The sequence below is a fragment of the Lonchura striata genome, chromosome Z, assembly GCF_050655825.1.
Source record: "Lonchura striata isolate lonStrDom1 chromosome Z, ASM5065582v1, whole genome shotgun sequence".
Taxonomy (NCBI): Eukaryota; Metazoa; Chordata; class Aves; order Passeriformes; family Estrildidae; genus Lonchura; species Lonchura striata.
The window spans coordinates 27,447,534-27,469,181 of record NC_140740.1 but is presented as its reverse complement, the minus strand read 5'-3'; the positions used below and the strand labels follow the sequence as shown (position 1 = coordinate 27,469,181).

Below are 21,648 nucleotides of genomic sequence, written 5' to 3'. Positions count from 1 at the left end.
TAGGAGTCTGGCAGACAGACTCCACCTGCATCCTAAGAAAAGAATGTGAGGAATAGGACTTTTCTCAAAGTGGGATTAATAAAGAGCTATGAGAAAAAAGAAAGTAAAAAAGTGAAAATAAACCCCAGGATTTTCATTGTGGTTTCCACTAGAACTGGTTTGTGTTTACTCACTGATACAGTGGCAACAAGTGCCAAGCTGAACCCTCAAAGAACTCTGGGTGCTTCTGCCAGATTTCCTTCCCTGGGACACATAGACATAACCAGCTTTTTCACAATGAGAGAGTTTTATTCAGGCCTTTCAATTCATCAGGTGATCTTGTCACACAATCAAACCCCAAGGAAGCCTAATAGGCTTTTAGCTGAAACTAAATAAAAGCAGAACTGGGTGGGAGAAGAGAACACAGGCCAGCAGCCAAAGACTTGTATCATCTGATGTGCTTTTGCAGTAGGTTTTGTGAATTTTCTGCATGTTAAATAAAGTGCAAGGATGTGTTGTTGCAATCCATCTTATCCTGTGATCTAAAGACTAATGCTGGCCACTTTGTTGTCCTCAGGGGTGCCTCATATCACTTATGTAATGCAAAAATGCAAATTGCAAACTATGTGGGTGTTCACTGTCAGTGGAATGGATGCAAAACTACATGACACAATTGCAAATCAATGTTTGCTCTTGGGGACTAAGCCTGGGTGGCTGTAGAAATACATGTCAGGAAAGGTCTTTTGTACCTGTGGGTTATGGAGCACTTAGCCATCCATTGGAATTGCTTAAAGCATAAGCAATCACTCATCTCAGTGGTCCAAAGCACCTATCAATTTTGTGATACTCTCAATTTTGTCTATTTGGGGGGTGGTAAGGCCTTTTAATTCACAACCAAAAGGCACATTATTTTCAGCTCTTCACAAGGAACATTGGTAGCTCCCAAAATGGTGCCCCAGCACGCAAGAGCTTGTTTTATTTTTAGGTAGTGGTCATGGCCTTTTAATCATACACTGCTTCTTGAAAACCATCTTCTTGACAAAATGGAAGAAAACAAAGCTCTTCTTTGCTTTTGAAGAAAACAAAACTTCAGATTATGCTTGTATTTCTTTACCCATACCCCTAATGAGCTACATTGCTGATGATATATTTCGATTTTTATACAGAAGTTCTTACTAGATGCAACAAAGTGGCTGAGGTGCATATCCTTGAGCTCTGCTCAGTGAAAACAACTGCTCACTGACAGATCACCCACTTCTTAACAGTGTGTTAATGACAAATTCTATGCTTTGCTTCTTACACATTTAGGAGATGCACAATGCGTAGGGTAAAACTGAGTTATGTAGAGAGGGGTTGTTGGCTTCCCTCCCACCCGTCTCTGTCTCTGTATGTGTATTTGAATTGTGCTCTCAGCCTGGCACATACAAAAATACCCTTACAATGCCTTCTGCACTATGCAGTCCCCTGTGCAACTTGGGAGAGACCCTAAAAACCCCTTTAAGTGTGCCATTTGCTGATCAGGCCATGCACCTGTCAGGATCTGCTTACAGAAGTAGAGTGTCGTGATGGTTTGTTAACTGATCCGTAAAGTTCAAAAAGGCAAACAGCAGGGGACTGTCAGTTTAATCACAACAAATGCACCTTTGCTTTGGTACCAACAGCAAATGCGATAGAGGGGACAGAAAAGGAAATAAAGAAGAACGAGGGGACAGGGGATTATAGCTACCACCGTCTGCAACGAGGTCCTTGATGATCCAGCCACATGGATTCGTTGTCGTCTGTGGGGGTTAACTGAAGTCTCGGTTAACTCAGGGGTCTTTTAGTCCTCTGCTGAGTGGGTGGAACAGGTACAGACAGTCCATGTTCTGAAGCAGGGCAAGTCAATTTCAGTAGTGAGCGGGACCCATTGTTTTCTTGGTCCAGCAAACACACCTGCAGGTAACACTTGGCAAACAACCTGCTTCAGTCAGGCCAGCCCTCCTGTGTTAGGATTATAGGGATCTCAGTCCTTGGGAGGGAGCTTCAATCTCCATCCATCATGGTGGTTGTGAGGCAGATGAGGGATCTTTGTGGGAGATCACCAAAATTACCCCAGAAAGTTCCTTTGGCCAAGAGGTGGGAAAATCTGTGGGTTGAGCAGATATTGTGGAGCAGGTGTAAGCACATAGAACAAGCCTCTCCTTGCCAGGTCCTAGCTAGGCCCTGCTCGAAGTGGTGGTCAATGGCAGTACAGCAAACACACCTGCAAACAATCACTTGGCAAGCATCCACCTCAGCTAGGCCAGAACTCTAATCAGGGTCTTCAGGATCTTAGTCTCTGCCATTGCGACAATCATGAGGCAAAAAGGAGGGGAACTTCAGACTGTCCCTTACAGCACCCATACTCAACATACGAGCCTAATTTCACCAACTATGTACATAATGCTGCAGGAAGGAAAAGACTGAAATAATTATAGAAGTTTACTAAAAATAGTTTGAGACTCTTGTAGTTTATGTTGAATATACTTGGGGAATTTTACCATCCATCCTTTGAATCCTTCCTGCTTCAAGGATCTCAGGTGAACTCACACAGTTCCCCATGAACTCCACAGCAGTTGGATGTTTGAAAAAGGGAGGCTGTAAAGGTGGTGGCCTAGGGTCCCAATTTGATTGCTGAACTGTTAAGAAACTGTTGGACTATATCATGACCCATTTGGTTGGGGATGTGATGTTCACTGTAAATTATCTATTCCCTTGAACAAAGACATCAGTCCACATGTGAGGGACTTTTACTATACAGTCAACTAAAATCCAGCAACCAGCCCTTCCAGCACTTCTATGCAATTGCAGAAGTGTTGGCTAACAAGCTATCAACTTACACAACAAACAACCTGACAGTCCTCATCACAGACTTTGGCACAGAGCAAGGGGTAGATTATGTTAGCCGTACTTTGCCAAGACATAAGAAGAAAGGAGAGAAATAAAGACGGGAAAGAGAGAAAGAGAAGGAAAATATTTATGACTCCGTAAAACATTCAAAACAACAAGGCTGAAGACCGCGAAATTACCACCTACACTGAACGTCCTTGAATGAAATCGCACGATTGCTGACAGGTATCAGCGCTGCTTCTTCAGTCACGGCCGACTGTGACACTACCGCGCACCGACTGCAGGACACGCTCCGAGCGGCTCGGCCGGGCCCGACCGCACCTCGGGCGCTGCTTCCGGGCGCGGGGCGGCTCCGCCTCCCGCCGCGGCCGCGCCGGCCCGATCTCCGCCCGCCGCTCCCGGCCCTGCTGCTGCTGCGGCTGCTGCTGCTGCTGCTGCGGCGGCGGGCAGCGCCCGTGCTCTCGGCGTGTGGCGGAGCCGCCGCTCGGTGCGGAGCCATGTCGCGGCCCAGGAACGGCCCGCCGCGGCAGCACGGCGCGGGCACAGCGGGCTCGGGCGCTCCTGCCGCGCCGGCCCGCGGCCGAGGCGGCAAAGGTCTGAGGGATATCCGCGTTGACGAGGAGGTGGAGATCGCGGTGAACCTGGCTCTGGAGCGGTTCCGCTATGGCGAGGACACGGGTGAGCCGCGCGGAGGGCCGCGCGGGCCGCGGGCTCTCCCGGCGGGGGCTGCCCGGGGCGGCCGCGGCCCGCGCGGTGCGGGGACGGCGCTGCCACCAACCCGCGGTGCTCGGGGAGCGGGCTGGGTCTGGGGACTGGCGGACGCCTGGCGCCGGGGTCATACGGCAGGGATACTGCCTGCTGAGGTTTTGTGCTCGGAGTTTTATTTGTTAAATTCTCTTTACAGAAATGGAATTTCCGTCTTCTTTCACTAGAACCGAAAGAGCGTTTGTTCACCGGCTTTGTCATTCTCTTGGACTGATATCAAAGAGTAAAGGGTAAATTTGACTCATATTTGTATGTATTATTTTCTCTTTTTGGTGCAAATTTATGGGATTTCGTTATCAGTATTAAAACTGTGTGTATTTTTACCTTATCCTACATGTCGTGGGCAATGGTGCTAGAGAAGAAACTTTAAAAAGTAAATATAAAATAAGTGTCTCTGTGCTTTGCTTGATGTCTGAGTAAAAAAAAAAAATATGACATACTAGTTTGTAATGCAGTTTTGAGGATTTCATGTGCATAAGAAAGATTTCTCACAAAGATCCTGTTGTTTTGTTTTGGTTTTTTTCCTGCAGTAATGTGTTTTCAAAGTTTTTGTGTAGAATCTCTTACGTTGACAGGTAAAGTGCAGCTTAGAATAGCATGTTCAAAAGAGTGCTTCTGTTGGGAAGCATAGTAGAGAATTCAAGTGCTGCTGGCAGGCAGACGGAGGTCATCATTCACCTCTACTCAGCACTGATTAGGCTACACGGCTACACCAAGAGTGTTGTGTCTGGCCAGGGCTGGGATCACCAGGAGGACAGAGACCTAGACTGGTGAGGGTTCAATGAAGGACCAACAGCCTGCTGAAGGGGATGGAGCATCTCCTCTGTGCAAAAAGGGCCAGAGTGGTAGGACTTTTCAGCCTCCAGAAGACAAGGCTCATGGGGACTCTCCACAGTGTATGTAAGTACTTGAAATGAGGATGTAAAGCAGGCAGTCATTCTTACCAGCAGCTGCTGGAGGTGGCTGTGCCTCTCCTCACAGAGGCTGCCCTGCCAGCACCTGCATACCTGCACCAGTCTTCCACCCTTGCCAGGGACAGATCACTGGGCTCTTAGGGTGACCTGTTCTTACCTTGAGAAGTTGTTGTGAAAGTGGTGATCTGTCAGTTGTAGCCCAAGCATGTTCAGTTTCAAGCACATTTACAATATTTGTTTGCACTTCGGTGTCAAGAGTTCAGTCTGAGAAGTAGATCAGTGTTATGGTCAGTGTTTTGGCTCCATTTCTGTGGGAACTCAAAATGTCTCTCAGACATTTTTAGAGGTTCCAGGCCTTGGTCAGAAGCATTCTAGACCCTGGCAGACATCTGAAAAACAACTATGATTTTGAGTTTGAGCCATGGAATGAATTACCAGCTTTGGAGGTGGAACGAGCAATCACAAAAGGTTAGATAGTATAGTATAAGTAGTTACAAAGTAGAGGGGAAATTTTTTTAGTACTGTACAGGGGGGTTTTAACACATGTACAGGGGGGTTTTCACTTTGTACATGGGGGTCAGAAGTTCTAAGATGGAGGAAAGTGGGCTGATCCTGTTCTTCCTCCTTCTTCTTCCTTACCTCCATATTCTTGGTGATGTTGGCACTCACAGATTGGTTTAGAGTAGAAAAACACTTGGCAACGTAGGTAGTAGGTATTGGGGAATAACTGTAAACATGTTATACGTAATATATCTTATAAAAGATAGCAGCAGCCCTGGGCGGGGAGAGAGACGAAGAAGACAGCAGATAGAGAGGATGTCAGGGTGTGTGTGTGCCTCTACCCAGGCCGCTGATCAAATAGCCACAGTCCAAGAACATAATCTGTTAGATAACTAGCAATAAACTGCCTTAAGACCGAACAGCCAAAGCCTGCGGAGTTTTTCTTTGGAAGCACGGGTTGGAGGAGGAATTTCACCACCACATGAGGACCCAAAGCAAGGCTGGGGTTCTCACACATTTCTACCTAATAAATCTTAAATAATGAGCATCTTGAGATCTTATAAGTTTTACTGGATTTTGTTAAGGATTGGCATACCACTAGCAGGGAGCTTTTTTGTCTGTTCTGCTCATTTGTTGATTTCTAACTTCTAAATCTTTCAAGTTTAAAGGTCAATGTGATGACATAGCTCTCAGTATTGATTGATAAAATGATTGGTAGAGCTGACTGTATTTTGGGAGACAAATGCAATGATAACTGGTGCATATTTGTCTGATGTCTGCAGTGTCTGTTCTGCACTAGCTCACATGAATAGAAGCTGCTTTTGATGGTGACTATTGCAAATGTTGCATTATGCTACTTAGGACATTATTTAGAGGATTCTCGTTATGACATTATATTTGAAAATAAGCTGAAAGCCACCTTGAAAGAATTATTTTCTAAGATCATTGCATGGAGGTAACTAGTTTGCTTATTCCTAAAATGCCTTTTTCCTTTCTCCCAGAAAAGGAGCAAATCGATACCTAACTGTAAGAAAAAAGGATGGATCAGAACTAAAATGTGCAGTAATGACTTGTGCCTTAACTCCTGGTACAAAACATGCTGTTTGCACTTTAATACGAAATTCTCCTGTCACAAATAAAGAACGGACAGAACTTCTGCCAAAGACAGAACAAGGAAATGCATATGGTGTTGAATCTGGTATGTTCAGTGTGTCTTGTGATACGGACTTGTCAATCAACACTTCTTGGAAAAACAGCCCAAACCCAAAACAAACCCCTCTATTTTCTGTCTCTTCTTCTGTCCTGACACTCCTCTTTCTAAACAAACATAATGATTTTCCCGACTTGTAATTTTTAATACAGGGTCTTTTAAAACCTGTGTCATAAGATGCTCAGGCAGTCATGTCACCCACATTGCAATGTCTCCCCTGTATCAAGGTAATTTTGATTCTTTGAGACAAATTCAGCCAGTTTTTTTTTTTTTTAATACAGTTGTGATTAATCAAATCTGTTGTGATACAGACTTGATTCCTGCAAGGTCCATGGGGTAAGATTAAAGAGACAAGTGTTGCCATCACCCTGTGTGAGAATACCCTTAAGAAAAAATAAGACTGTCTGTGTCCTTGATAAAATAAGGAATGCATGTTTTTGTTATCTAAAATAGATTCGGTCTGTAAGAGCTATTTAATAACTTGGGGCTATTATGTAAACTCCGTGATTTCTAGAGTATATAAAGTTCTTTGGAAGACAAACTTCTGATATAAGATGGGTTTTTAAAATAATGCTTTTAACGTGGTTGTTGCTTTAAAGTTATGTTTGTAAAAGTTATGCTGTGTTTCTGTGTACAAGGCTGGGTGTAGTGAACAGAGAACCTACCAGTATGCCTTGTTTAAATGGGTATTTCTGATTCATTGTGTTGTTTCTTTAAGTGCTTCCTTTGCTAGTTTTCTTTCTCAGTTCTTTAATTTGTTTAACAAGATTGTTTAGTGAACAGAGGGAAACTATAATAAGTGTACCAAAAAGCATTTTCTGAGGGACGTAGGATATAAATTTATGAACAGTGTAAAATTTATCTTTTTTTTTTTTTTGCATCTCCAGAATAGTCTTTGGCTCTTTTAATCTGTTAGTCTGTGTCTGTCTGTCTTGGTAAAACAGTGTTTAGAATTTAATACACAAATCTGTTAATAGCATTAAATAATTATATAATGCCTACCTAATTAAAAAATAGCATTGACAGTGAGCCTCTCATTCTTCTGGAAAATAATTATTAAGGAATGAAAGAGTAGCATTTAATGTACTGACGTTGAAGTAGCCTCCTCAGAAGATTTCAGGTTTTTTAGCTACTTATGCATTGCTTTCTGATAGATGACACTGCTGTGCAGCTCTTGGCTCTCAATAGATCATGTTTCAATTAGTACCTGCTAAGACAAATCTTATGGACTAGGCTTTTAGATTCTGTAAGACTGACTGAAAGGAGATCTTAAAATACAAGTAATGAGGTGAAAGAAGGCATGTGAATGACAGTAAAGTTGTCTTTTTGTTGGAAAACACAATTGTCAGTTTTGAATAACTTAGGTGTTTAACTCTGTGGTGGATTTTTGTAGCCAAACTCTTTGAGATAGGAATATATAAACAGATGCAAAGGCCAAGGCTTTTTATCTCTGATTTAATTTCTATTTATCTTTAAGCTTTTCATGCCTTTTAACTTGAGTGATATACTGTGATAATTCAGTTGTGTTTAAAATTTCTGTGAAAGTAAAAAATCCTTTGAACTATATTTATTTCAAACACCATAACAGGATGTGTTACTGTGAAAATCACTTTTAAATATGTCATGGGTTTCTCACTTTATCAGCAGGGATGCTAATAAAATCAGAAGTACATTTTTATGTGCAATTTTAACCAGTGTTTTAGTGACCTTCCTTTATAATTTATTGACTTTTCACAGGAAACAAAGAAGTGAAGACAAGTGGACGACTTAGTGATGGTATCCCCCAGGTTCCTGTGAAAAGAGGGGAATCAGATCTTGATTTCTTCAGGCAATCACTACCGGTTTTTGAAAAACAGGAAGAAATTGTTAAAATAATAAAGGACCATAAAGTTGTTTTGATTGTTGGAGAGACTGGATCTGGAAAAACTACTCAAGTACATTTTAGTGAAATAAAAAACATAACAGTATTTATACATTTATATATTATGTGAAATATGCAGTATTTCTGTAATAAGGAATTTTTGTTTGCTAGTTTTACAACTTTTGTTTTCCCATGTGATTCAGGTCCTAGTGTTCCAGATAACTTTTTTGCTTTTACAATACTAAGCCAGCAGATACATGTTTAAAGCATAAATTACTCTGCACAGTTATCTGATGGATATCAGTTTGTCTTTAAAATAATTATATAATATTGAAGGAAAAGTAGTTACAGTTTTGTATACACTTTTTTTCTGAAGCTAGTTCTTAGTATCCAAAGTATTATTGTGTTACAATGGAAGATAGTGTACAGGGTTTTTTACATAGATTTCCCTGAAGCAGGAGAGAGAAGCTTCAACTTTTGGGTGGTTGGTTGGGTTTTGTTGTTGTTGTGTTTTGTTTGAAAGAGATTAATCTCAATAGACAAAATTGATTTTTGTGGCCTTTTTTGCCACTTCAGGTACATTTGCAATGATAACTCTATTGTGAGTAATCTTAAAACGTATGTGATACTGAGGTGTAGTTAAATTGTTTCATTGTGATTAAAAAGTTACAAGTCTATCAAACTAAAAAGTAAATTTAAACCACTTCTTTACAGATCCCCCAGTTTATTCTTGATGACTGTCACAAGAATCGAACTCCCTGCCGTATACTTTGCACTCAGCCAAGACGTTTGGCAGCAGTTGCTGTGGCTGAAAGAGTGGCAGCAGAAAGAAGAGAAAAGATTGGCCAGACAGTTGGTTATCAGATCCGATTAGAATGCAGGTACTGATGACATTTCTTAAAGTCAGTTGATCTGGTATTGGTCTTTTGTCTTGGTTATTTAAACTGCAGTGTATTTGGGATGCAGCCCAGTAAAATATCACTGTGTAAAGTATAAGTAGGATGTGTTATTTTGGGTAATGAATGTTTAATAGTTGAAAAGGATAGTTTTTCTTCTGTGTTATGCAGTTTCTTGCAGTGAGTTGTTCTATAGAACTGAACTGCCAAGAGCTTTCTCTTGATTTCTTCTAGGGAGTATGTTTGTGGATGTCTTTGTCCTCTCTACTTTTAACATTGATAAATCCAAAAGTTCTGCAAGATTTGAAAATAGCTAGGAAGACAAACATGCTGTGAGAGAAGCTATGTGGAGAGAGTTTATTGGAAAGTGAACAATGATGATGAGCATTAACAATCTACTTTGAGTTACATTTGCGCTGTTTCATCTTTTATGTTTAAAGCAAAAGCGGAAATTCTAGGTGACCTGAGGAATTTGCTCCTAAAATGGAGCAGGGATGGATGAAAGTCTGTAGATTGTGTGTGGTTTCTACAATCTTCGAATTGTGTAAATAGTGGGATTTTCAGGAATGGGGAGCAGCTGGGATACAAGTGAGAGGAAGATGGCAAAAGGTATGGCTGGTTATGTTGCTTATATGGATGAAGATAATACATTTCTAATGAAAATGAATGAACTTGAACAACAAAGCCCAGTTAAAGAATTTTGTTATGCATACCGAGGGCTAGAAGAGCATTAGAAGAGTAAGTAAAGATAAATTGCAAGTAAGGTGGAATATGTGGAAGAATTCCACATATATGGAAGAATTCTGCTGAATGAAGAAAAATAAAGTATAGGTCAGATGGAAGAATTACTGGAAGCAGTGCAGAAGAGCTTAAGAGTTCACTTGAGAAAGAGCAAAAGGGGGAGATGGCACTGTTTCTGTCTTGGCAAAAAGTGTTGGATGGAAGTGTTTGCAGTAACACAGAAACCTATTTTTTTATGTTTTAGTGTCTGTTAGTAGGGATGATTGCTAGAAGGTTGATGAAAAAGAAGAGATTAAAAAAGTAAAGCACTTAAATCTGGTATGTGTTCCATTAATTCAACATATAGGAGTATTTTTGAAGTGAAAAAAGAATTCCAAGCTTGAAGTAGAGACATATGTATGTGTGTTCCTTTGTTTAGTACTCTACAGTCTTTTGTGGAAGTTTTCAGTACTTAAAGTGTCGATGTTGGAGGAAGTAATTGCTGTTTTTAGTTGCACAGGCAGTAGATACTTTTAAAGAATTTTAGATTCTTGAAAAATCAAAGCATTTGAAAAGGTTCAGCTTATTTCTTTGTGATTCAGTCAAGTATAGTGTAATGGGTTTGTATGGCAAAGTTTTGGTAGTGAGAGGGATGTGTTTTGTGAGGAGGAAGCTTCCCACATGTCTGATAAAGCCTCTGGCAGCTAGCTGTAAGAGATGCCAGCCTCTAGCCGAGCCCATCAACAACAGTTAGTGTGACTCTGGAGCAGCATATTTGAAAAGAAAATCTGTGTGGCATTACAAAGAGAGGATTGCGAGTATTTGAGAGGAATAGTTCTGCAAACAGCGAGGTCAGTGCCAAAGGAGTGTCAGGAAGTGCTCCAGGTGCCAGAGCAGAGATCCCCCTGCAGCCCGTGGTGAAGACTGTGGTGAGGGAGGATGTTCCCCTGCAGCCCATGCAAGTCCACCTGCAGCCTGTGGAGGACCCTAATACCAGAGCAGGTGCTTGCCCAAAGGAGGTTGGGACCCTGTGGGAAGCCTGTGCTGGAGAAGGCTCCTGACAGGACATGTGGCCCCAAAGAGAGTGGAGTTTTTGCTGGAGCAGTTTTGCTGGTGGGATTTGTGAACCCATGAGGGTCCCACAGTGGAGCAGTCTGTTCCTGAAGGACTGCACCACATGGGAGGGACCTACAGTGGAGCAATTTGTGAAGAATGTGAGAAATCCCCTGTGTGAGGAGGAAGGAGCAGCAGAGACAAGATGTGGTGATTTGAACACAGCCTCCATTCCATGTCCCCCTGTGCGCTGAGGGGTAGAGTTAGAGAAAAATGGAAATTAAACCTGGGAAGAAGGGCAGGATGGGGGGAGGTGTTTTAACATTTGATTCTATTTCTCATCCTACTTGGATTTAATTGGTAATACACTAAATCAGGTTGCGCAAGTCAAGTCTGTTTTACCCATGATGGTAACTGGTGAGTGATCTCTCCCTGTCCTTGCCTTGACCCTTCGGCCTTTTGTTGAATTCCTTCTCCCCTATCTGGCTGAGGAGGAGAGGGATAGAGCAGCCTGGGTGGGTGCCTGGCATTCAGCCAAGGTCAACCTACCACATGTAGACACAGACTATATCTGGGAGAATTGTAACCTGTTTTTTCAAGGCAGTCCACACTGAATTTTTTAGTAAATTAATACAACATGGTGAGGTTCTTAAGATTCTTGTTTCACTTGCTTACTAATTTAGAAAAAAATTAATCTCTCCTTGTTAATTAATTGCTTGTCTGAAGTTTTTGAGCATTAGCACTACGAATCCTTAGGAGCTCTTAGGGAAAAAGCATAGTTTATAAGCAAGTAGTATGTGTGAGCTCTTTGATGACAGAACTGATTCCACTTCTGGTGAGGAGCCGTTCAGTCTTTAATTTTCAGTAAATAGTGGCAAGCTAGGAGCATTTAAGTGGTGAAAAAAGCTGAAGCATCTTTGTTCACTATTGACTAGGGTTTCTCCAAAGACACTGGTAACCTTTTGTACTAATGGCATACTGCTTCGCACACTGATGGCAGGAGACAGCACCCTATCAACCGTGACACATGTTATTGTGGTAAGGATCTTGTATTTTGTGTGAGATGCAACATATGTATTGTTTCTTAAGTGGAAGATGAGACCCTAGTTTTCTGTATTAATCTGATGGATATTTAAGGTGTTTTTGTTGAGTTAGAATCTGAATTAACTTTAAAAAGTTAGTGATTTTTAAAATTGTAATATGCATATTTTTCTGGGGTTTGTTGTTTTCTTTTTTTCTTGTAAAAGCATCTATATTAGGTTTTTGTTAACAGTTAATTTTGGAATTGTGATGTGATTGTGGAGGGCAGAGGTCAAAATTTTTCTGAATTTCCTGTCAGCAGAAAAACCTTAGGAAGGCTTACATAGGTATGGTTCAATGCAAGTGTGTCAGAATTTCAGTTATCATGTACTTGATTTTGCAGTACCAAGTTTGCAGTCCCTTTGTTTGCCCAATGTTTTCAACATAAAATGTAGTCTAATTTCTAGCAAATTATTTGTGTTCATGTATGATTATTGAACTTCCTATTGTGGAATTTGATAAGTCAGTGGAACCAGAATGTTTACTGCAAGTTCTCCACTGCTGGAAAAGGAAAAAAAACATGGTAACTTTAGGTGCCTCTCTGTTTACCAAGGAGGAAAAAAAACAGAAGAATTGTTTGTGCATTCTTGAGTTCAGCCTAGAAATCTTGTTCTTAATTCGTACATTCAGAATATAAAACTAAACAAAAGATAGGCAAAGACAATTAATCAGATATGTGCCTTAATGTTAAGCTTTGCTCATGATTTAATGGATCTAATAAATACATTTTTTTTTCATTATGTGGTATCATACAGTTTTTAATTCTTATCAGTTGTGAAAGGTAATTTTATTGAAATGAAATTTGCTGGATTTGCAGTTTGTGGCTTTATTTTTAAAATGTGGTTCAAGTGCAAGAATTAGAGAAGTTATAGATGTTCACTTTGATCTCTGAAATTTAGGTCTATGTTGGGTTATGCATTACAGCGCAGTCTGCTCTGATACCATTACAAAACTTCTTAAAGTATTTTTTTTTACTTTTGGATAGTTTTAAAAAAAATCCTTCTTAAGCTAAACTTAAACATTTTAATACCTCTGCAGTGCACCACCAAATTACATGTTTTAATTTGAAAAAAAATCATGTTTGTGGAAGGTTATGATCTTCGATCTGTGGTGTTTACATGTTCTTTTTTGTTTGTTTGTTTTTCTTTCCATTCGTACAGGATGAAGTACATGAGAGGGATAGGTTCAGTGACTTCTTACTAATCAAACTGAGAGATGTGTTGCAAAGCCAAACTAATTTAAAACTAATTATTTCTAGTGCTGCTCTAGATGCAGATCTCTTTATTAGATATTTTGGATGTTGCCCAGTAATACACAGTAAGTACTCAAGTAAACTTAAATCTCAGTTTACTTGCCCTGAGACTCATAGATCTTAACTGAACTGTATCAAACCATTCTGAGTAAAGGCACGTGATAAATTCACTTACAGTTACCAGCAGTAGTTGTTCCTTGTTTAGTTATGTTTGTTATTTCTTAACTATTTGCATCTACCCCAGAGGGAATTGTTTTTATGAGTGGATATTCTGTAAATGCAGGGATGTCCTGGCCCCTTCCATGTTCAATTCAAGGAGGAAAATGCTGGTCTGCATAGTGATACAGGCCCTAGGATTTACAGGAGTGTGATACCTATTAGTATATTCCAGTATACTCTAGTTCTGGCTTCAGAGATAGCTAATAGTTAGAGGATAAAACTCAGATAACTCTGTTCATTTCAGAAATGCAGTCCTAGGCAAATCGGCATTTATGTTTTAAGTATATGATTCTTCACTTTGTTTAAAATTCTCTGCATGTCATTGGTTAATTTTAGGGAGTTATTTTTTCTTATTTACACATAAAAATGTTAATTTCTGATATTCAGTTTTAAATTGTTGCCTAGGAAAATAAGGCTTGTGGCTTGTTTTATATCTAGCAGTATTTTTTGGAGGAGAAAAACCTCATTGTAATTTTTGTGTGGCTTTCCAGTTTATTTTTTTTGCAGCTTCTCATCCTTTTAGATCAATAGATTTATTTTGGAAATTCTGGCTATTGTCTCTTTCTTCAGTTTACTGCATACTGGACTTCACAATTGAAAATATGCTTTTTCCAATTTTGCTAATTTAAGAATTAAAAACTAATATAATGAAAAAGGTTTGATTCTTCAGCAGTAGCTGACACAATCCTGACCATAGAAGCCAACATTTTTTAGTTGTGGGTTTCTTTTGAGCACAGTGTTTGTCATTACTTTTAGAAGCTTCTAAAACTATGTAAACTGTATCTTGTTCTTTCTGAAGGAAAGATAAGTGCTAGGTGATCTGAACTTAGTTGTGTTAAGTGCTAAGTTGTGCTGAGGAACCAAAAATAGATAAAAAATTATTCTTATGTAGAAACATAATTTAATATTCATAAATAAGGTCTAGAAAACAGTGATGTTAGAAGAGAAATCAGGGTAAGTTCTTAGGAAAGAAAGACTATGGGAAGTAGTAAAGAAAGCCAAAATTGGCTGCAGTAATTGAGGACATTGAGAGGAGTCCATCTCCTCATACACTTCTCATGAAAGGAGGTGGTTGAGTACAGACATGGCAGTCTGCTCATGGGATCTTACGCTAAAACTCTGTTAATTGCTCTTGTATTGAGTAATTCAGGTGGCTTACGCAGTGAATTCTTTTTTGTGCACCTAAACAAAAGTGACTTATTTTCTTCTTCTCATTTGATAAAATTGCAGTAAATAACAGTCAATCTTCTATCTCTTGCTATTAATACTTAATACAATGGAAGAGCTTAATGGAAAACAAGGTATGCACCTGGCATTTCCTTTTTTGATTTTTTTTTTTTTTGTGGCCCAATCGCTTGAAGAAGATAAACTCAAGTGAAGGTACTCTTAACAAGACTTTCCAAAGAATATAGTCATTCATTAAATCAGGCCCTAATCATGTTTAATTCACTTTTCTGTCTATAAAAACTATTTTTAAGAACTGATGTTCTTAAAGCAAAGCTTGGGAATATCTAATTTTTCATTAATTATTTCTACTTTTAGTCCAAGGAAGATCTTTTGAAGTTAAAGAGATGTTTTTGGAGGACATTTTACGAAGTACTGGGTATACAAACAAAGAGATGGTAAAGTACAAAAAAGAGAAGCAGAAAGGTTGGTGGACTTGCTAATTGCTCTCGCTTGACAATGAGTCTCACTGATTGATTGAACATCAAGTAAAATGATTCTCTGCTAAAATTCTACAAGACAGATTTTTAAATGAGACATGATTAGATGACAGCACGTATCTTTAAAACTCTCTGTTTACATTCTTGATGTAAATTATGATTAAAAAAATTATTTTTGCTTTCAGTAGTTATATTCTTACTTCTTTCAGTTGATAAATGTTATATTTTTAAAATAAAATTATTATGAGGTAGAATTACATACATGTGTGGGCTTTGCCTAAATGAACACTATAAGATACAATATGCTGACAAATTTAAGTGCAGCCATTAGAGAAGGCAGGATTTTGTACATCTTGCACAGAAGTGTTTTTTACTATTAACATTTTTAAGTACATTCTATAGACATAGATGCATTTAACATATTTAGGTCAAGGAGTAGTAACACACTTGAACCAAATATAGGAGGTTCTTTTCAATTGATTAAATATTGGGGTATATTGATCACAGTATTTGAAAAATTTTCCTGACAGCTGAAAGTAATTATTCTCATAAGCATTAAAAATAATTTTAAAAAGGCCAAGTCCAAAGCTGTAACATACAATCCTAACTAAAGATTTATCCTGGTGCTCAGCTCTGATCCCTGTGGGCAGAAAAGCTCAGTTGGGACACTGATGGCTTTTACTGTTTCTTTCACTGGTACACAAAAAGTTATTACATGCAAGAATTATATCACTGCTCATTAGCATTTCACATCTGGAGAAAGATCTGGATTGAGAATTATGTAGAAGTTACTTATTAATCTCATTTGAATACAGCAAGTTACAGGCTTAATGGGGTTAAGCAACCAAGTGGTATTTCTTGCCTTGTTCTTATAGTAGATTTTTGCAATGGTGCACTTTGGGTGCCCTTAATCATGGAATTTGTATTGAACTGGTTACAATGTTCTATATTAAATAAGAGATCAAATAGTTTTAACTTTGTGATTAGATACAGCTATTTTTTTAAGACTGAAATTAATGGATAATTAGGATGATGGTAAAACTTTTTTTGTAAATCCTTTATGCATTGTAGAAGAAAAACAGCAAAGCACTCTTACTGAGTGGTGTTCTGCTCGAGAAAATAATAGTAAGCTGGAACCTGAGAGACCAAGATTTGTCCCAAGGGCAACTGAAGAGTGTAGTCTGTTGGGTGATGATGGTGACACGGTATTTAATCAACTGGTAAGTTTTTCCTCTTGTTGGGTGATGTGTTTAAATGTGCTTTAAAGACTGTTTTCCAAAGATACTATTCCTGTAGAATTTCTTGAAGGATATTAGCTTATTTTATAGATGATTTTTTTTTAAATTATCAAAAACTACTCTAGCCAAAGTGTGCTTTTCACTCTACAATGGTTTTACACAACTTTTGTTCAGTTTAAATGGTCAACCTATCATTGCTTAAAGTACTTGCAGGATGCAATAAATGCTTTAACTGGTACTTGAATGCTGGATTTCTTATTGTTAGTTGGAAAAGCAATTGTTCCAGTTTTTCCTGTGTAATATATGAGAATAAAGGTAAATCTTGGAAGACATCTATCTTCCAATACTGTTTTTTCTCTTCAGACTGAAAAAGATGCAAATTGCCTTGAACTATGGTTAATAAAAGAAATGGATTCTTGTCTTTCTGACATCTGGTTACATAAAGACATTGATGCCTTTGCTCAGGTGTTCCATCTCATTTTAACTGAAAATGTCAGTGGTAAGTAACTTCATTTTTATAATAAATAACATCTTATTACAGAAGGGAAAAAAAACTATAACAAAATGACTTTAGTTGCCTGTGGATGCCTTATCTCCAGTTTCAAATGTTGTTAGGTTTGAATTCTGATGCCTATTGGAAGAGTGGATAGAATCAGCACAATTAATGAATTGTTTATTTATTTTTTGTTTGTACTTGTTTTGAAGTATTAACAGATGCTGCTGTGTGTTTAAAGTAGTGTTAAATTCATGTGAACTGAGTGGTGGGATAAAGTCAGAAAACAAATTCAGTCTGGCCTGGATTTTAAAAGTCATGTAAGCCACATTCATACCACATTGAGGTGAAAAACAAAGAATGTTTTCATTTGGTTTGCTGGTTTATTTGTTTATTTATATATTCATTTGTAATTCTCAGTTGATTATAGGCACAGTGAAACCAGTGCAACTGCACTAATGATTGCTTCAGGGAGAGGCTTTTTGAGTCAAGTAGAGCAGCTGATCAGTATGGGAGCAAATATCCACTGCAGATCATCTAATGGCTGGTAAAAACAAACATAGATTTGTCAGTATACAAATGACAAAGAATTTTCTTTAACATTTAAACTAATTGTTAACTTAAGAGACTAATTGCTAACTTACCTGTAAGCAATACTAAATTTTGACATTCGAAACATATTCTAACTTCTGTTTATCACATTGTATTCCTGAAATTATAAATTGAATTCTTAATTCAGAGTCTTATGCTGTGTGTCTTTTGAAGCAAGTTGTTTAAAAAAGATTTCTCTGTACTCTTTCAGGATGGCTGTGGACTGGGCTAAGCACTTTGGACAGACTGAGGTTGTTGATCTGTTGGAATCCTACAGGTAAGCTACAGCTGCTTTCTAGAAACAGTTAAAGGGAAATGTTGAAGGGAAACTTGCATTTTGTCTTCTAAGCAGAACAGTTTTTAGCTTTTTATTCCTTTAAATCTGACCTAAATAGCAGGATTTATTTGAGATTAGGAATGTTTCAAAAACATGCTTTTTAAAAAAAAATGTGTTTGTATTCAGTATATTTCATTGATTATGTTTGATTTTCAATTTGCACATTGATTATGTGCAAATACTAGGATAAATTTAGTTAGAGTGGTGTAGACTTCTTTCATATTATTTTTATCATTTTGATGTAGGCATTGCTATCATGATTATATGTCTAGGCAGGATATGAGTATAATGACTTAGATAAATAGAGATAATGATTCTACTATGTACCATTTTAATTTCAGATGCTTATTTAGGAAACAAACCTGTTGTGTTTTTGTCTATACATTGTTGTCTATACATAGTAGCCATATTAAAGAAACTCAGTAGAAGTAACATTTATACTAGGTCTTTCAAGAATGACGTAGTATATAATGGTTTCTGATTAACTCACAGTTACAGTTCAGTTATCATTTTGCAGAGACTTAATATTTTTAGAACACTTTTTAGTGTAGTTTCCGTTGGCGTAGTACCTGCTTATGGGGGGGAAAACATTTGGAAAAACATTTCTTTTAGATACTTTTTATTTAACAGGTAAACAAGTAGTGTCTTTATACTTTGAATTCTGACGCTTTGTTTATGGCTGTGTTTCAATAAAGAGTAAGGAAATTAAAGTTATGCTAAAAATTGAAGTTTCATGCTTTGTTGGATTACACTTAAACCAGTGACCAGTAATAGTGTTTTGGAGGTGCTGTTCTGCTACACTTTAAAATTTGAAAGGAGTAGTTTTGTTCATGTTGATCTACATTGGTGGCTGAATGCAAACCTGAAACAAACAGCCTTGACTCTGATCTGTGCATTTTTCTATTTTAGTGCTTCAGCAGGTTTTGGAAATCTGGATGAAAGTTCTCTGGTCCGAACAAGTGGTAGTGACCTTAGTGCAGAGGATAGAGAACTATTGACAGCTTATCATCACAGTTTTGATGATGAAAAGGTGGATCTGGACCTTATTATGCACTTACTTTATAACATCTGTCATAGTTGTGAGACCGGTAAGTATAAACACACACTACCAGTAAATTCTTGTACTTTCAGCCTTTGATGAATCCCACCCTTCTTTTGGAAACACTAAGTAGTTAAAACCTTCCAAATGCCTTTCTGCACAGTACTGATGCATATTTTAAGTGAATTTGCTGTTTAACTCTGCAAACCTGCTTCTCTTTCAGGAGCGATTTTAATATTTCTTCCTGGATATGATGAGATAGTTAGCTTGAGGGACCGTATTCTTCTTGATGACAGGAGATTTGCTGACAATGCGCAGAGGTAAAGCCTCTGGTTCCTATGGTTGAGGTTTTCATTGTGTCTTCTAAAAATACTTAAATGTGCTCTTTGTCTTGCATTAGATATCAGGTTGTCATACTTCATTCAAATATGCAGACTTTGGATCAGAAGAAAGTGCTTAAAAGTCCACCTCCTGGTGTGCGCAAAATAGTAAGTTTTAGAGGACTTTGTCAGATACTGTATTAATCTCTTTTGTCTTTGCTTTTAACTATAGTTTTGGTTGTTTTATTTGCAGATTCTTTCTACAAATATTGCAGAAACCAGCATAACAGTCAATGATGTTGTATTTGTTATTGACTCAGGCAAGGTGAAAGAGGTATGATTAGTTAAAACTTTCTGTGACAAGTAAACTTCCTAGTGTTATTCTATAAATATATAATAGGTAAATTTTTAAAGTACTGTTTTCTTATAGTAGGCTGACAGCTAGTGCATGTCAGGTAACAAACATCACAGAAGTTTTGACATTCTTTTTATGAAAAATATTTTAAATAATTAGCTGTTAATAAACCTTGTAAAAACTATTGTAGATTGAAATGTTGATGTATCTTTTTTAAATTTACAGTTTCTGTTGTTTTAAAACAAGTCCATCTGTTTAGACCGCCATATTCCTGAGACTTAAGAGAGCACTGGAAGTTCCTTTTGTCCTACTGTTGTGTCAAGTCCAAATCAAATCCATTAAGTTTTTAAGTATTGCTTATGTTGTGTTGAATGCCCATTCCCAAATTTAGTGTGAAGGAAAGGAGAGATAGTATGGTATGATGAGGTAGTTTAAAGCTATGTCTTTGAAAATGAAGTTAGATTTCATCGGGGAGATACATGCCAAATTTCCAAAGTTCCTATGGTAATACTGTAACATAAACTTTAAGGAATTTAGAGATTTTAGAGGAGCTAAGATTTTTGTTAGAGATAAGCCTTACTAGAGTTAATTAAAATAAATCAGGAGGCCTTGATGAAGTTAAGAGTTAGTAGTTAACTAATAATTGATTGCTTGTCAGCACAATGTTTAGTTAGCTGGGTTTATAATGAAGAACATAGAAACTGACAAATAGCTTTTAGGAACATAAGACAATTGTGGGCCTCCTCTGTTCTGAAACCAATTGAAGACAAGGAATGGGAGTTCTACCAAGAGTTCATTTGTCATATTTGCATTGAAAAGGTAGAAAGGTCAGAACAAGGAAGACTTCATTTACTTCCTCATTTTGGGACCCCTCCCCATGAAAGGGACCACTGACCCATTTCAAGGGACAAACTACGAATCCTTAATAGCTTTTGGAGTAATTAGCATATGAAACGAGGAATGGGATGTACCAAAATTATGAATATGTATTTGTATTTTGTGTATTCAATACTTGGGTGGATAAAAGGGCCCTGTAATCAGCTGGAAGGGGTGGTGTGCATTCGGGAACTATCCCACACGCTGCCCAGCATCGAATAAACATACACTTTCTAACTTTAAACTGTTAGAGGGTTTTTGTCCGTCACAGTTGCATATTGCTAGTAGATCAGTATCCATATTTAATAATTCAATACAATTTTTATGTAACTTCTCATCAAATACAAAAAAATAAGGATATGATTTCCAAGTGAGACAAAAGATTTTAATAAATACAATAACATGTTTTTTCCTAATTTATAATGTAATCATTCAAAATACAGGTAATTCAAAATACAGTCCATATCTTTTATTGACTCAAAATTATGTACTGAGACTAGAAAGAAAACTTCAAGTTAGGAAACTGTAGCACAAAGATAATGCAAAACATGTGTTACAAATTTAACTGAAAAGAGATACTTCAGAGCATACCTTTGTGCCAGAAGCTGCTGGTGTTTGTTAAATATATTTTTTCTATTTTTTAAAGAACTTCTGTTAAAAGCTTATTAAGAACTTTTTATTTCATGTATCATGGTTAATCATGGTTTTATGTTGCTCTGGTTTTATAGAAGTCTTTTGATGCACTGAGTTGTGTTACAATGCTGAAAATGGTGTGGATTTCAAAAGCCAGTGCTCTCCAGAGAAAAGGCAGGTAATTAATGCTTGATACTTATTTTTATTTTGCAGCTTTCAACTATCCCGTATGTTAAGTGTAAAGTGCAAACCTATAGCAGCCACATTGGGTAATATTTCTAGGCTAGTCCAGTATCATGTTGAACAGTTGCTGCTACTTCTTACTTGCAGTAAATAAAGAGTCAGCATGTATTTTCTTGGACTGATTTCCCAAGATACAGGAAAGCAGTACTCAGGAATGTCCCAGAACTTACATTAGATCTTGGTTGTTCTTTCCCCATGAACTTAACTCCTCTTTCTGCCATGTAGGACCAGCAGCCATAGTAGTTTGTGGCTAAAGGCCTGACTACTGCTAGTTTTAAATTGATATCCTGTCATCCCTTCTTTAGAAGTGGCACTGAACAGTGATTCCTTATTGACCATCTCCAAAGTATTCATTACTTTGCATATTCATCAGGAGGGTCAGGATCATTCTCTTTTCAATGCAGTTTGGGCTGAGAAGTTATACATGTAGGTAGCAGCAAATGCCTGTTTGGAGAAAAAATGTTGTCATTATCTTCCAGGTTTCTGAGCATGAATTGTGAGCATTTGCTGTCTCTGTTCCTTCATTCACACGGTTTAGTGT

General features: G+C 37.9%; 1 protein-coding gene across 4 annotated transcripts in view; it reads left to right on the top strand.

The window, feature by feature from the left end:
* Positions 1–3,190: 3,190 nt before the first annotated feature.
* LOC110467738 (YTH N6-methyladenosine RNA binding protein C2) overlaps positions 3,191–21,648 on the top strand; it is a 30,725-nt gene continuing 12,267 nt past the window's right edge. The window contains exons 1-18 of one of the 4 annotated variants that reach the window (XM_085567701.1): positions 3,191–3,525; positions 3,752–3,842; positions 6,029–6,225; positions 6,390–6,464; positions 7,975–8,171; positions 8,813–8,979; positions 11,703–11,805; positions 13,008–13,164; positions 14,861–14,968; positions 16,054–16,202; positions 16,584–16,719; positions 17,134–17,260; positions 17,516–17,581; positions 18,551–18,729; positions 18,904–19,000; positions 19,081–19,168; positions 19,254–19,334; positions 20,960–21,042. In XM_085567701.1, coding sequence (XP_085423827.1) covers positions 3,345–3,525; positions 3,752–3,842; positions 6,029–6,225; positions 6,390–6,464; positions 7,975–8,171; positions 8,813–8,979; positions 11,703–11,805; positions 13,008–13,164; positions 14,861–14,968; positions 16,054–16,202; positions 16,584–16,719; positions 17,134–17,260; positions 17,516–17,581; positions 18,551–18,729; positions 18,904–19,000; positions 19,081–19,168; positions 19,254–19,334; positions 20,960–21,042 — 2,282 coding nt within the window. In that variant the 5' untranslated portion in view covers positions 3,191–3,344. Of the gene's footprint in view, positions 3,526–3,751; positions 3,843–6,028; positions 6,226–6,389; positions 6,465–7,974; positions 8,202–8,812; positions 8,980–11,702; positions 11,806–13,007; positions 13,165–14,860; positions 14,969–16,053; positions 16,203–16,583; positions 16,720–17,133; positions 17,261–17,515; positions 17,582–18,550; positions 18,730–18,903; positions 19,001–19,080; positions 19,169–19,253; positions 19,335–20,959; positions 21,043–21,648 lie in introns of all 4 variants that reach the window. The other 3 variants (XM_085567700.1, XM_021524994.4, XM_085567702.1) reach the window with 3 other exon arrangements.